This window comes from Octodon degus, unplaced genomic scaffold, assembly GCF_000260255.1.
Source record: "Octodon degus isolate 3935 unplaced genomic scaffold, OctDeg1.0 scaffold00050, whole genome shotgun sequence".
Lineage (NCBI taxonomy): Eukaryota > Metazoa > Chordata > Mammalia > Rodentia > Octodontidae > Octodon > Octodon degus.
Window position 1 is genome coordinate 4,572,616 of NW_004524626.1, and position 15,551 is coordinate 4,588,166.

General features: G+C 46.7%; 1 protein-coding gene and 1 pseudogene across 1 annotated transcript; both read right to left on the reverse strand.

Moving 5' to 3' along the window:
- Positions 1-2,039: 2,039 nt before the first annotated feature.
- Positions 2,040-3,726, reverse strand: LOC101567478 (annotated as a pseudogene).
- A 2,121-nt stretch (positions 3,727-5,847) lies between these two features.
- Positions 5,848-14,995, reverse strand: LOC101567878 (olfactory receptor 10T2-like). Its single transcript, XM_012515058.1, has 2 exons — positions 14,915-14,995; positions 5,848-6,801 (listed from the first exon to the last, which is right to left on the reverse strand). The coding sequence occupies exons 1-2, from the start codon at positions 14,993-14,995 to the stop codon at positions 5,848-5,850; spliced, it is 1,035 nt and encodes a 344-aa protein (XP_012370512.1).
- Positions 14,996-15,551: the final 556 nt, after the last annotated feature.

Here is a 15,551-nt window from a genome sequence, read left to right on the forward strand (position 1 = left end):
AAAAAAAAAAAAAAAAAAAAAAAAAAAAAAAAAAGCACATGTTGGCAGCTTGGACATGGAGTCTACAATTCGTACATGAAAAGATGTTCAGCATCTCTGGCCTTTAGAGATATTCAAGAAAAACAACACTGAGATTCCATCCTACTCTCCAGAGAATGGCCATCATCGAGATATCAAATAATAGGGGCCGGGGAGATAGCTCAGTGGAATAAAGGTCTGCCTGGCAAGCGTAAGATCCTGAATTTGATCCCTGGTACCACCAAAAAAAGAAAAGAAAAGGTACCAAACAACAGCAAACATGGGAGTTGTGTGGTAAAAGGAACCTTCTACATTGTTGATGGGAAAGAATGTAAACTGGTACGACCACTACGAAAATCAGTACATAGATCCCTCAAAACATTAAAACTAGAAATTCTGTTTGATCCAACTGTACCTGTTCTGGGCATCTTCCTGGAAAAGTAAAAGTAAAGATATCACACTATAGTAATCCACATACACCCATGTTGATAGCAGCACAACTCATAATAGCTAAATCTTTTTTTTTTTTTGTACCAGAGATCAAACTCAAGACTCTACATTTGCCAAGCAGGTGCTTACGCTGCTAAGCTATACCCCTGGCCCATGATAGCCAAGTCTTAGAAGCAGCCTATATATTCATCAACAGATGAATGGATAAAGAAAAAATGGTATTTTATATATAATGGAGTACTACTCTGTCATAAACAAGGATAAACTTCAGTCACTTATAGGAAAATAGATGCACCTTGAAACCCTAATGCTAAGTGAAATAAGTCAAAAGCAGAAGCTTAACTATCTCATTGTTCCTCTTATACGAGAAATGTACAGAACAATAATGTAGCACAAACTATTATGTCATATGATAAGAAATAGATTTCATGAAGATGGAAAAAGGATCTGGAGATGAGAGATGGGAGAGAGGAGAAGAAAAAGAAAAAAGATTCAACATGACATGTATATGTACCAACTCCCCGTGATAAAAGAATTTATTATTTATCACAAATGGAGGGCCGGCCAGATACCTCAGTGGAGTGAAGTGCCTGCTTAGGAGCATGCACCTGCCTCAGTCGGTGTCTTCCCTGTCTGTTTTCTACCGTGCCCCTGCCCCACCATCTGTCCATGTTGCCAGGGGGAGGCTGCAGGTCGAGAGAAAACTGGTAATAACAATCATGCCTCTGAATGTTTTCTTTAAAGCATTAATGGGTGAAAGGATTTGGTAATAATAGAATTATGTAACGTTTGAAAGAAAATAAAAGCCTATTATTGCATAGGGAAAAAAAAGTGCCTGCTTAGGCAGATGCAGGGACCAGGGTTCAATCCTCAGTGTGCCGTGCCAGCCTCACCCCAGCCACTGCGTGCTGAGATGAGACTGGGCATGGTGGCGGGCACCTGTAATCCCAGCTCTTGGGAAGCTGCAAACAAGAGGATCATGATGAGTGCAATCTGTGCAGTGAGACCCTGTAGACCCTGTACTAAGTACATTAAAAGAAATAAAATAAAAGTAAAATGTATTTTCCTGTTAGGAATCAGCAACTTATTTTTTGTATTTACTTTTCTTTTGAAGAATGTTTTCTTTTCTGGTAACTGGCTCATTTTTCATCATTTATCAAAAACTAGAGTAGGGGAAGAAAGTGTGAAGGATTTAAAAATCTATTATTGAAGGAAAGATAAAATTCATTTTCACAAATTTACAAATGCTGCTGGTATACATCTATTCTGCTATGCAATTAGACTAGGAATCAAACGCAAACTTCCATTCTATCGGGAATCAATGTTATTTCACAATTATTGGCTTTTGTGTATTTTCTTAAAGTTGTGCAGTCTGATTCAACCAAATGATTTTGATTTGGAAGTTAAAAGTCAGCATAAACTATGTTGTGCACAGATCCCAGGGCATCTATCCATCCTAGCTCATTTATGCAGAAGAGAGTGTTTCTCTCTAAAGAGCCACTAAAGAGGCAGGAAGTCAGTGAGCTGTTTGACATACTCACAGCACAAGGTCCACCTGGCAGTAATGCAGTTCATCTGGCCGCTGGCCTCATCACCTGGTACTGCTCAATCGCCTTGAAATGGCTGGTGGTCAACTGGAAACCAGTCTTGAAGCTGATCTGGAAGATGTCCATGGCATAGCGACCACCTAAGGCACTGTCGCCCTGATGGTTGGCCCCTGCAAAGATCCTGCAGGCCCTGTCACATCTAAAAAAAAAAAAAAGTTAACCCATAGAGAAAGCAGTTCCTTGCTGATCTCCAAGCTGCCAGGGTAGTGATGTTCTTGGTCAGCTTCTGGCATCTGCCAGTCTTCTCCAACAGCAAGCACTCTGGGTACAGCACAAGGACAAGAGGTAACTTCTCCAGAGTCACTACCAGCTTATCTCAACCTCTTGTCTGGTTTTTGTGGTGTAATCCTGGACAGATCTTCTTAATGCCAAGTTCTCAAGGGCATTCTAGATTGTGTATATTTTGCCAGACTGGATATCCAGCTGCAATACGAAAAATGGCTGCAGAGTGGCAGATTCTTTTGAACTCTGCTAGTGAACCACCAAGCTGATGTGTCCACCAAAAATGCCAGAGATTGGAACAAAATCCACCCCTCAGCTAACCGACATCTTGTTCCGGGCCCTACATGTTCCCACTCCTCCTCACTGCCTTTTCCTTGCTCTTCCTGCTCTTTGTTGTTGGCCAAGAAGTTTCTGGAACCACTGCAAACTGAGTCATTCACTATCAAATGAAAGGATCTTTAGGCTCAGCATTTCCTCATGGAGGTCATTCAGGATGAAGCCCAGGTATTCCTCAGCATCTGCCTGTCCACCCTTTTCAGCCTGGCTCAACTTGCTGATGATGGGATGGTCAAGTCTGTCAGGGTATGTGGATTCAAAATCAGCTCTGAGCTGGATGTCTCTCACTTCATTTCCAAGAGCTTGGTGGAGCTTTGGTGGCAAAATCATGTTAGTAAACTCATTCATTAGCCAAGCAAATCTCCATCATAGGCTTTGTCATGCAAGGCCTCCGCACACTGGAGTACAGAGGAATGAACTTCATGTGGTACACAGGAGAGCAGGCTACCAATGCCCCCAGAGTAGCATCAGTGTAGCACAGCTCCCTTCATTGATCAGCCCACAGGGTTGAAGTCACACTAGCTTATATATTAGGGTTGTATTCTCAAATAACTGTGATCTGTATGGCCACGCGATCCTCTGAAACTGGACAAGCCCTTCTTTCACTTCAATATGCTTTTTAGACAACAGGGAAGATGGAGCAGTTTTCCACATGCCATGGGTGAGGAAGAAGAGGGCTCAATATCTTCAAAGAAGCTGGCCCAGGGCTTGGAGGGCTGGATAAGAGGGGTGGACCCAGAGACCAGCGGGAGGTGACGTTTGTTCCGGCCTGGCAACCCCCTGTGGCAGCTGTGCCCAGGCCTGAGGATTCAAGTCCTTGTCCATTGGAATGACAAAATTCTCAGCAGCATGGAAAGCAGCGTGAGGCAGAGCCAAAGCCATTCTTATCAGGGAGTCTGCAGGGACGCAAGCTTGTTGGAAATCAGCCCTCAGGCTGCACCACAGTCCCAGCAGGCACCATGAGGGAGGAGGTCCGCAAAGCCCTGGCGAACCTCCAGGGAGAGGTGCTGTCACCCATAAACTCCGCCAAGGCTTGATGAGTTGCCACAGGCACTGACCAGAGCTTCCCTGGAAATACTCTTGTCACCCTCATCTTCCAGATAACCAGTACTCCAACAGCAGCTTCTTCCTTTACAGTTCCCTCTGTCCTGGGCCAAGCAGGCCGGTCTTCTCAGACTCCACCTCAGCGCTGAGCAGACCGGAAGGGGCAGGGCGGTCAAGGGAGCTGGGGTTCACTTCCGGGTCAGTTCCTTGGCCACTGTGCGACCCAGAATAAACAAAGAATTAAAAGGTGTTTAATACAGTAGCATATACCCCTAACCTCAGCTATGTGAGAAGCTGAGGCAAGAGGATCATGAGTTTGAGGAGGAGGAGGGGGAGAGGGAGAGGGAGGGAGAGGGGGAGGGGGGAGGAGGAGGAGGAAAGAAGAAAAGAAAAATAGAAAAAAAGAAAGGGTCCTGCATTCAATACCCAGGACTGCTGGGACTGAAGAGGATCTGGATGAGCTAACCTGCCTAGCAAGCTCTTCCTTGAGTCCATACCAAGTTAAAAAGAGAAGATTTTGCTGAACTCATGCACCTAAAATATTTGAATGGCAATGGAATACCCATCTCTTGACAAAACTAAACAAAAACGGGGGATATAAATGAAGAACCATCTTGTAGTGGAAAAAAATATGCAAAATAGCTGGGATAGATATACAACTACTTTCTCTTAGTTCAATGGGAAGAAAGATTTGCACTAATAGTGTTTAGACAAGATATCATGCCCGCATCTTGTACTATGAATAACTACTACGAAGACAACAATATGCAATGTATTATTGTAACTGTCCTACTAACCTGTTTTGAAACTGTATCATTGCTATTTCTTTCTCAATAAAATTAATTTTAAAAAATAATAAATAAAAATAACAGATTCAACAATAAGGGCTGGCCAAATAGCTGAGTGGATTAAAGTGCCTGCAAGCAGGTGCAGGGACCAGGGGTTCTATCCCCAGGCCTGCCGTGCCAGCCCTGCCCTACAAGGTGTTCAGGGTCTCACTACTAGATCAGACTCGTAGTGATCCACCCGTTTACAGCCTCCCAAGAGCTGGGATTACAGGCGCTCGCCACCATGCCCAGTCTCAATTGCTGTATCAGCACACCTCGAGGGCTGTGGCCTTGGATTATATAACTAGATTTGGAAATGCATGGAGACAGAGAGCAGATTAGAAGTCACCAGGGGCCTACAGAAGAAGAAAATGGGCTGTCACTGCTTGATGGGTACAGTGACAATGAGTCTGGTATGATCAAAAAGCTTTGAAAAGAGATGGTGTGTTTGTTAAAAAAAAAGTGTGAATGTGATTAACACTATTGAATTTTGCTCTTACAATGTGTGAAGCAGCAAATTATACGGTATGTACCTTCTGCAAAAGTGAAAAGGGGGGGCCAAGGAGATAGCTCAGTGGAATAAGCACTTGGCCTGGCAAGCGCAAGGGCCTGAGTTCAATCCCAGGTTCTGCAAATAAATAAATAAAACTCAAAAGAATATTTTTTAAAAAGTGAAAAGGGGTTCCCTCAGCTACACCAAAGCAAGTAAAGATACAGTGGAGCCAGGTGTGGTGGTGCACACCTGTGTTCCGAGAACTCTGGGAGTCTGAGGCTGGAGAATTACAAATTCAAGTGTAACCCTGGCAATGTAGTGATTTAGAGAGATCCTCGGTCAAAATAAAAAGTAAAGAATACTGGGATGTAGCTGAGAGTGAAATATCTGGATTAAATCCCCAATGGGGAGGGGAGAGGGAAGGGAAGCAAGGAACCTGGAAGATAATAATAAATAGCATTTAAGTGGGGAATTCTAACAGAAGAATAAACAAAGGCTGGTGTCCAAAAACAAAAATGAATTTCTTAGACAAAATACAAGGATGCAATAGACAGTGTTGGGTCTTCTCTGCTAACCTAACTCACTCTCCACAAGGTCGACCAAACTGGAACAGGCTTGGTGGCGCCCTCGCCTGGTCAGCATTAGGCACTGCAGACCATACAACAGGAAGCAAAGGAAATAAAAACAGGGGAAAAACATGTTTTATTGAGTTTATTCTATTCTCAGGCACTATTAGACCACAGTCTATTTCACTCTGTATAAGATGCGCTCCTGTTTTCTAGGTGGGGAAACTGAGTCTCAGGAAAGGCAAGGCTTAACGTAAATCAAGTTAATATGGGACAGCGAGTCCTTACTGCACACCTCCACAGCCACGGGCCAGGGTCGTCCTGAGCGCCACCCGCACCTCCTTGTTGCGCAGCGTGTACACCACAGGGTTCAGCAGCGGAGTCACCACCGTGTAGAACACCGCCACCAGGCGGTCCTGCTCGGGGTTGGCCCCAGAGTCCGGACGCAAGTAGATGATGGCAGCGCAGCCAAAATGCACAATGACCACGGTGAGGTGGGCCGCACAGGTGGAGAAGGCTTTGTGGCGGCCCGTGGCTGAGGGCATCCTCACGATGGTAGCCACGATGAAAGCGTAGGATAGCAGGATGAGGAGGAAAGAGACCAGCACCACTAGGACACTCAGGAAGAAGATGCCCAGTGCTTTGAGAGCACTCTGTGTGCAGCTGAGCCTCAGCACCGGGGCGATGTCACAGAAGAAGTGTTCCACGCGGTCCCCACGGCAGAACGGGGAGGAGAAGATCATGCAGGTCTCAATCAAGGCCACTGAGAAGCCAGAGCAGAAAACCAAGGCTCCCAGGCAGAGGCAGACAGCGGGTCTCATGATCACCGAGTATCTCAGAGGGTGACAGATGGCCACATAGCGGTCATAACCCATCAGGGTGAGGAGGAAGCAGTGACTGCATCCCAAGCCCAGGAAAAAGAACATCTGAGCCCGACATGCAGGGATGGAGATGGCCTGGCTCTCCATCAGCAGGTGGGCCAGCATATTGGGGATGGTGACCAGCGTGTAGCAGGTCTCAGAGAGGGACAGCACTGCCAGGAAGCGGTACATGGGTGTGTGCAGGGTCCGGTCCACATGGATGATGGTGATGATGGTGACGTTGCCGCTGAGGGTGACCAGGTAGGTGAGGAGGAACAGCGGGAAGAGGGTGGTCCTCAGGTGGGGGAGGTTGGAGAATCCCACCAGCACAAACTGTGTCACCAGCCAGGTCCCATTTCCCCGCAGCTTCTCGGCAATCTGAGAGGACACGGAAAAATGGAATAGAGCAGCACAGTGAGGGCCTTCTAGGCATCAGTGAGACAGAAGAACCAGCCCTGTCCTCAAAACAGGACCTAGTACTCCAAAATGCTAAGCCATTTCCACTCCCAATATCACCCAGACGATGTTTCCTTGATGGATATGAAAATCAAAGCAAGAGGTGGTACACACACCTGTAAACCCAGCCCTCCGGGAAGCTGAGGTAGTAGGATTGAAGTTCCAGTTCAGCCCAAGAAAATCAGCAATTTATCAAGACCCTGTCTCAAAAAATATAAGAGAGACAGATAAGTGAGGTCTATACTGCCCCAAATATCCATGATCAAAAAAGAGGCTGAGACAGGAGGACCGCTGTGAGTCTGAGCTGCATAGCGAGACACTGTACCAAATAAGTAAAAGATTGTTTAATTAAAAAAAAGACAGCCTACAACACTGACCATTGAAAGGAAGCAAAACTCACTTTTTGGAGATGGGGTTGGGACTCTATGGTATAGTGGTCATCTAGGACTTGTGTGAGGGGCTGGGTTCTAGCCCCACCACTGAAGAAAACAGGCAAGGAGGAGATAGGAAGGAGAGAAGGAAGGGAGAAAGAGAGAGAAAGAAGAGGAGAAAGACAAAGAGGAGAGGAGGGGAAGGGAAGGGAGGGGAAGAAAATGGAGGGAGGGGGAAGGAGAAGGGCAAGGAAGGAGAGGAGGGGAGGAGAGAGGGAAGGGAGGAGAGGCCCTACAGCCAGAGATTCATCAGCACTTGTACAGACCACAGGCAAAACAAAAAACTAAAACTTATATTTTCTGACAAAACTAGTGTAAACATGAATATAATCCTCAACAAACCTTCAGTGTTCTTTGTTTGTGTCGAATTTTCAAAGGCATTAAAACAAACAAACAAACAAAAACAATTCCATGGACCTCCTAAGACTCTTGTAGCTGTGACACACTCTAAGCCGTGAATAAATGCAGGTTATTTAAGTAAGACTCAGGACCACGTTCATGAGACACAGAGAGGGCTCCTGGATGAATGATAGTTGTTTGTGTTCTCCTTGATTAACCTTCTTCCTCAAGGGCTGTGTCTGTATGTGGGTGTGGGTGTGGGTGTCTGTGTGTGTGTGTGTGTGTGTGTGTGTGTGTGTGTGTTCTTCATTCCTTTGAAGCATAGACTTTGCCTTAGGCACAGTGGTTGCAAGACAATCTTTCCCTGAAGGCTTAACTGACAGTCAAGCCTGGTGGTGCACCCTTGTAATCCCAGCACTCTGGGAGGCTGAGTTAGGATGATCACAAGTTTCCCCTCAGCCTGGGCTACATAACGACTAAGTCAATCCTTGCTTCAGTATACAAAGAAAGATGGTTAAAGTTTCAGGGAGTTACCTCAGAGCAAAGGCCCCAGGTTCCGTCCTCAGTACCATGATAAAAACAAAGCGCTAACTGACAAACTCAGAATGTCAGAGATGTCTGCACTATAATAATTTTGCAACTTTATTCATGATAGCTAAGGCATGGAAGAAAACTAGGTCTCCATCACCAGATGAACAAAGAGACAAAGAAATCTTGTCACACATACCAGCATGGACAATCCTGGAGGACATTATGCTAAGTGAAATAAACCAGGCACAGCTACCACGTGAGCTCACACCTATGGAATCTAAAGAAATAGAACTCATAGAAAGCAAAACATTCCCTACCAGGAGCAGGCAGGCTGGCAGTTAGGTGGCTGTTGGTCAAAGGTTATCAGATTTGGGGGGCTGGTGAGATGGCTCAGTGGTCTAAAGCACCTACTTAGAACAAGCTAAGCTAAGCAAAGCACAGGGACTGCGGTTCAATCCCCCAGCACCACATGCCAGCCAGCCCCGCCCCCCCTGGTGGGCTGAGCTGGCCACACACACACTAAATAAACAAAAAAAATTTAAAAAGAAAAAAAAAGGTTATCAGATTTGACTTAGACAAAGTGGATACATTTAAGAGCTCTATTGCCAGGCATGGTCATGCACATCTGCATCCCCAGCACATGGAGAGGCTGAGGCAGGAGGATCACAAGTTCCAGGCCAGCCTGCCTCTAGAGCGAGCCTCTGCCTCAATAAAACAAAGAAACAACACGAGCTCTATTGTACAACAAGGACACGGTAGTTCAGGTCAGCGGATTGCAGGCTTGAGAGCTGCTGAGAGAAAATGCTAAGAGTTCTCACCACAAAAAATGCCTTGTGAAGCAAAGCACCTGCTAATTAGTTCAATTTAGCCTTGCCATAATGCCTACATACTTTAAAACCTCATGTTGTTGACAAGATAAATAAACACAGTTTCTGCATGCCGATTACAAGAAATGTGTAATTTAGGGAAAAGTATCAGTTTAGATAAACACAGCTCAACCTGAGCTCCTGAAACACCCCCTTTGAAAGAAGGGGCGGGGCCAAGACAGCCTGCCTCTTCCGCCCCCTAGTGGTCACTATGGCGATCCGCAAGCTTCTGACCCAAGGAGGAAACAAAGTTTGATTGTGGACACAAGAAACACAGATCAACAGCTGACAGGACGACAGAAACTGAGGGTCATGATTGAAATGTTTGGAACACTGGTTAACGTTTTCGCTTGTGAAGCATAGATTTAAATATTTAACTGTTAAAAGTATATAGAAAGTAGAGAAAAATTGCTACAATAAATAAGCAGACTGCGTAGTTGCAGGAGTCCAGAGATAGTCTGGTTATAAAGAAAAGAGCAGGGGGGGCCCATGGAAGACCAAAACAGGAGGGCAGGAGGTGAGGGAGGGGCGCTGTCTTTTCACAAAGAGAACAAAACAGGAAGCAGGAAGCAGTAAACACAAGGAGGCGGCCCTGTGGTGCTGATATTTGCTGTCCAGGACGTTTTGGGGATTGAGTATCTTGGCTTCCTGGCTGTACAGCCTGTGCTGCAACTGCTCGTCTTTGTTATTCAAATGCGCAAGAGGCCAAAGATGTGTGGAGCTGGGTGTGTGTGGCTGCGTTTCAATCAAAACTTACTTCTAACAGCAAACAGATCTGACCTTCAGGAGAGCCTTTGTGGACCTGATGCAGCGCAAGCAGAATCAAGGTGTCGACTTAGGCCAGGGCGATTCCCCAAGGAACACTTGCCAGGAACGAAAGCAAAGGCTCATTCGAAAGCTTTAGAAACAGAAGCAAGATGAACCCCAAACCAAGAACTCAGGGCCAATGAAGAACTCTAGATCTAAGGAAAGAAACAATGAGCCGGCAAGATGGCTCAGTGGACTAAACGCCTGCTTTGGCAAGCACAGGGACCAGGGTTGGATTCCCCAGTCCTGCATGCCACGCAGGCCCTGTCCCCAGGGCGTGCCGAGCTGGCGACTGAGTCCGGATGAGGAGGCACATGCCTGTGATCCCAGCGCTGGGAAAGCTGAAACCAGGAGGATCACTAAGAGTCCAAGCTGCGCGGTGAGACCTTATACCAAATACATAAATGAAAATAAGAGAAGAGAAAAGAAATACAGAGCCGAGAGCCCAGAGCATGATCTGAGCGTGGACTTATGACCAGAAATTCAGCCGTATCAGCAGACAGCCAGAGTCCTAGAATACAGAATGACAGACACTCAATTATGGAGAGGACTTCATGGATAAAAATTTCATTGTCTTTACAATGAAATTTCTGACATAAAACATCACCAAACCTCCTTAAAGTGAAACAAATCACAAAGTGGTTGTAATCCTAAGAGCACCTCACTCTTCATTTTATCTTTTTGTTTTCTTTTGTGTTTATCCACGGTCTGGCTCTGTAGTCCACCATGGGCTTGAACTCTTGAACTATGAAGCTCAGTCTGGCCATGAACTCATGGTGATCCCCCTGCCTCTGCCTCCCAGGTACTGGGCTTTTAAGCCTGCACCTCGATACCAGGCTTACAATTTTTTTTAATTTTTTTTTTCAGGCTTACAAATTATTGTGAAGGAAAAACTAACAGGCCAGCATATTAACAATTGCAGAATTCAAAGGCACATTCACATATTAGGTGACAGAATATTTAAAGTGAAAAATAAAGTTAACAAATAGTTAAATCAAATATGGTCTAACTACCTACATTGAAAACAAGCCTTAAAAAAATAAAATAAAATAAAGAAAGCGAGCCTTGATTGATGACCAGATTCGAACACAGAACTCCTGAACTCTCAGCGTTCTGCAGCCAGCGGGGTGGTGGTGTAGGGACATCCTGAGCCAGCACCTGGCTCACACACAATTTCAGACCTGTGAATAAGTTGTATGATGACCCACAGTCACATTTTAGTAAGCCTGGCTGTCACTCGGCTGCAGCCTCCCCTGAACTATTCTGTCATAAAAGACATTCACAAAAGAAGACTTCCAGAACTGCTTCCGGAAGTGGCAAGAATGAGGGATAAGGACGCTCAGAGAGGAGGATACTTGAGGTGGATTTTTGAGGTGGATTCATCACAGTGCATTTTTTACTGTAATGATTTTTGTTTGTTTCTTTGGACACAGACCATGTTTTTCTCACTGATCCTTGTATTATTCAACCTAAAGGAGAACAAAGTTCTGATGCCCAGTATGGAACCAATGGGCCTCAGAGATGGGGTTTCAGTGAAAAAGCCAGACCCAGCACCATGCCCTGCAAGACTGCATGGACGGGAAATCTGCAAAGCAGGTAAATCGACAGACAGGAGGCAGGTCAGTGGTTCCGGAGGCTGGGGAAGGGGCAGTGAGCAACTGTTAATGAGGAACAGGTTTCTTTGAGGGATGACAAAAATGTCTTGAAACTACAGAGAGGCATTTTCTGTACAAGGCATGGGCGTCTTCAGAGACACTGAATTGCCCACGTTTGGGAGCTAATTTGCTGCCATGCGGGCTAAGGACTGCCTGCTGGCCGCAGGCTGTGAGGGTGAGGCCACCCCGTCGCCTTGGTCCTTCCTGGCCAGCAGCTGGGCTCCATTTCCCTGTACACTGCTCAAGCACTGCCTGCCTCTGTTATCCACAGCTAGAAAGAGGTTGTCTCAGCCAGGTGTGGTGGTCATGCCCACAGCCTTGGGAGCCAAAGCAAGCAAATCACAAGTTCCTGCCCTGCCTATGTAATTGACTGATTCAGTGATTCCCTGCCTAAAAATAAATAATAAAAACGAATTTTTAAAGTCTGGGGATGAGCTGAGGAGATACCTCAGTGGCCTAAGTGCCTGCCTGGCAAGCGCAAGGACCCATTTTTTTGTTTTGTTTTGTTTTTTGTTTTGGCAGAACTGGGCATTGAATTCAGGCCCTTTCACTTGTCAGGGAAGTGCTTATTCTACTGAGCCATCTCCCCAGCCCAAGGACCCGGGTTTGATCCATGGTTCTGCACACTGTGCTGGCCACAGAACCCCGGGTGCACTGTGCCAGTCACTGAAGCAGGGCACGGTGGCACAGGCCTGTAATCCCAGTGCTGGGGAGGCTGAGACAGGAGGATCACTATGAATCCAGCTGTGTAGCAAGACCCTATACCAAATAAACAAATAAAAGGTTTTTTTCAATTTTTTTTTTTAAAGTCTGGTGATATAGGTCAGTGTGAAGATCTTGACCACTAAAGAAAAAACAATGTTTGACCCTGATTTGTAAAAAGATATGACAGGAGCCATCATGGAAGTGATGTCTATGAGAAGAAGTGATGATGTAAGAATAATTCTGGTTTGTGAGAACTAGGATAAGATTCCAGATTCATGACTGTGCACACATATTCTTTATGCTTTCCTGAATGGCCCAGTAGAGTTCTTTTTTTTTTTTAAATGTATTTGGTACAGAGTCTACAGGCTCTCACTACACAGATCAGACTTGTAGTGATCCTCCTGTTTTCAGCCTCCCAAGAGCTTGGATGGCAGGTATGCCCCAGCACGCCCAGTTTCAATGACCTCCTCAGGGCACCCAGGGACAGGGCCAGCATGACACACTGGAGATCGAACTCCAATCCCTATATAGGCACCTTAATCCACTGAGCTATCCGGCCAGCCTGGCCCAGAAGAGTTCTACATTAACTGCTCATTTTTCTAAACAGATGTAAATTTACCTAGAAGGATGTTTTGCCTCTTGGCAAACGTTAATTGGTAGTAAAGTTGGTTCCATCAATCAAGTTTTTTTTTAATTTTTCAACAAATAATACACTGCATATATTCTTCTTAGTGGTTAATTGCTGTACAAGATGCGGACTTGTGATCCTATTTACAAACACCATTAGAACAAATCATTCTATTCATTAACAGAACGTAAATATATATCTATCCCAGCCACTTTGAATACACAGATACAAAATGGACATTCATCGGTATACCCCATTTTTTCTAAGTTCTGTTATTGAATATTATAGGTGTGTAAACTCAGCAAAATATTCTAAAAGAGTCCAGTAGCCCATAATAGCATTGGGTCTTCTGTTTAACTGGCAATGTCAGAAATTATTGACCTGAGTCCCCCACAGCTCAACTTAACAGCATGGCTTTATTTCTTATAATTTCGGCTTCATACTTTTCTGCTGGATGGTTAAGACCAAGGTAAAGCAGGACCTATGCAACAAGAGTTGTAGCTTTTTGGTCTGAGAAGGTCAGTGAAATGCCCTCAGGATTTGTCCTGAGCATCAATCAAGTTTTAACACCCAAATCCCAGACTACAGGTAGGCAACTTTTGCCTGCAAAATGTACTTTAATGAAATCACTTGAAGTTAAAGATCTGGTCAATGACTTCAACACTCCCTATGTGTGGAATCTAAAGAAAAATGGACAGAAAGTAAAGGAACAGATCATTACTAGAGAACAAGAAGACACGGTCCTGAGAGGAGGAAGGAGGGTCCCAGCCTCTAGCTGTCTGCTAGGAAGAGGCTCCTTAAGTATTGTCACAGACTTCTGCAGGAGGAAGCAACGTTTGGGCAGCTAAAGAAGGAGAGTGGAAAGGAAACACCCTCACTCTACACTCAGCAGAGAGGTGACCTCAGCCAGTGTGCAGACTGCACTTGTCCCCCTCCAGGAGATTATAAAGGAAAGGTGGGGGAGGGAGAGGGAGGAGAGGGAGAGGGGGAGAGGGGGAGGGAGAGAGAGAGAGAGAGAGAGAGAGAGAGAGAGAGAGAGAGAGAGAACGAACATAGGTGCACTCACACCCCCTGCTCACAGTGCAGAGCTGGGTGCAGACCTGCAGAAGGCACTTACAGCTGGGCACCCTCATCTGGGTCTGCAGTGTGCAGCAGCAGAGGGGTCCCCTTTCAGGCTCCCCCAGAGAATCCACCTTCCCTCTGGGATCCCCCATATTCTCTTCCACCCTCAGGCAGAAGAAAAACGGTTCAAAGATTGGCAGAAAGGAGACAAGGAAATCATATCTACAATCCATATACTTTGAAGAAGACTGCAACTTCTGGAGACCCATGGAGGTCACTAAGGGATCACACTGATGTTCCCTAGGCTACCCGGAGGCTCTTCTCCATCCACACCCATCACACCCCAAATTCCACAGAGTCCGTAAAGCCACGTAACTGAGAAACTAAAGGGCAGAAACATGGACCCGGGGTAGAGAAACAGGCTGAGAGAATCCAGAGATCGCTTCCCCTACCTACCTTTCAAAAGAGCAGGCAAGCAAGCAAACCTGGTCCGCATCTGTAAAATGGACCACACATATTTGGGGTCGAGCCACCACTTCCTGGGGTCCCACTCCCTCAAGAGAGAGTGAATGTTCCCAGGTCCAGGAAATAAGGCTCTCCACATTCTCTGCCTCTTCAGAGCCTGCACTCTGGTTCTCTGAGTGCTTCATTTGCCCCTTCTGCCTCCTAAGCCCTTCCTGCACCTCCTGCCGACACCTCCTGAAATTCTGCTTCTGGGGCAAGAATCAGCGCACCTGCCACCCTGCCCTGCAGTGGGGTGGGTTTGGTTCCTGACTGCAGCTTCAGGAAGCTCCCCAGACCCTGCTGGTGACAAGCTCCAGGTTGTCCTCCACCCCACACCCTGTCATGCCCAGCCCCTGTTTAGAACAGTCTGCAATCTAGTCCCTCCAAGTCCCTCTCTGCGCCTGGCGATTTGGGGTGAGCTCTCAGCCCCTCTCTAAGGCTGCTGTCACCACAGTCTGCTTCAGGTTTCCACCCCACAGCTGTGCAGGTTGGGGGCCATACACTCACCATGGCCCAGGAGGCGCTGGCTGTCTCTGCCGGCTTCACTCTCTGCATGGGAAGGAAGGGGCTGAGCACCAGTCTCCTCATATCCCAGGGGCCTGAGCTGCTGTCCCAGGGGACCTCAGCCACTAACAAGCCCCCTAGGGCTTGGATGGCTGTGCCTGGGGCTTCTTCTCTTGGGACACTGAGGCCTGGGCTCCAGAGGCTCAGAGCAGGACGACTCACTGGGTTCCCTGGTGGGCAACAGCGCAGACACTCGTGCTCCAAGGTGTGCTGCTCCAGCGGTGCCCCACACCTGGCCAGGCTGTGTCCCCAAGTGCAGCCCTAACCCTGCCACTGCAGATATTGTGAAACAGCTGTGGTCATGTTTAATTCACAGTCCTCAGCCTCCTTCCCTTTCCTTCTGAGATATTACCATTCATGTATCTCTGTTCTCCTCCCCGATTCTTCTCATCCCCTCAGCCCACCGACTCTAGGCTGCCTCCTCCTCCCCATTGCTGTACCCTGCAGTGTGGGCTCCCCCCAGTCATCCTCCACACAGGCCACCAGTGGGCTGCACTCTCCCTGTGACTTTCCTGTCCTCTAGCACCTCCCATGGCTCCCCAGTGCTCTGGAACACTGGACCTTTGCACTTCACACCGTG

Bases quoted from the DNA above. Each gene is read 5' to 3' on its own strand.
- LOC101567878 (XM_012515058.1), bottom strand. From the start codon at position 14,995: ATGAGGAGACTGGTGCTCAGCCCCTTCCTTCCCATGCAGAGAGTGAAG. The intron at 6,802-14,914 runs GTGAGTGTATGG...GTGTCCTCTCAG, and splicing joins CCAGCGCCTCCTGGGCCATG to ATTGCCGAGAAGCTGCGGGG.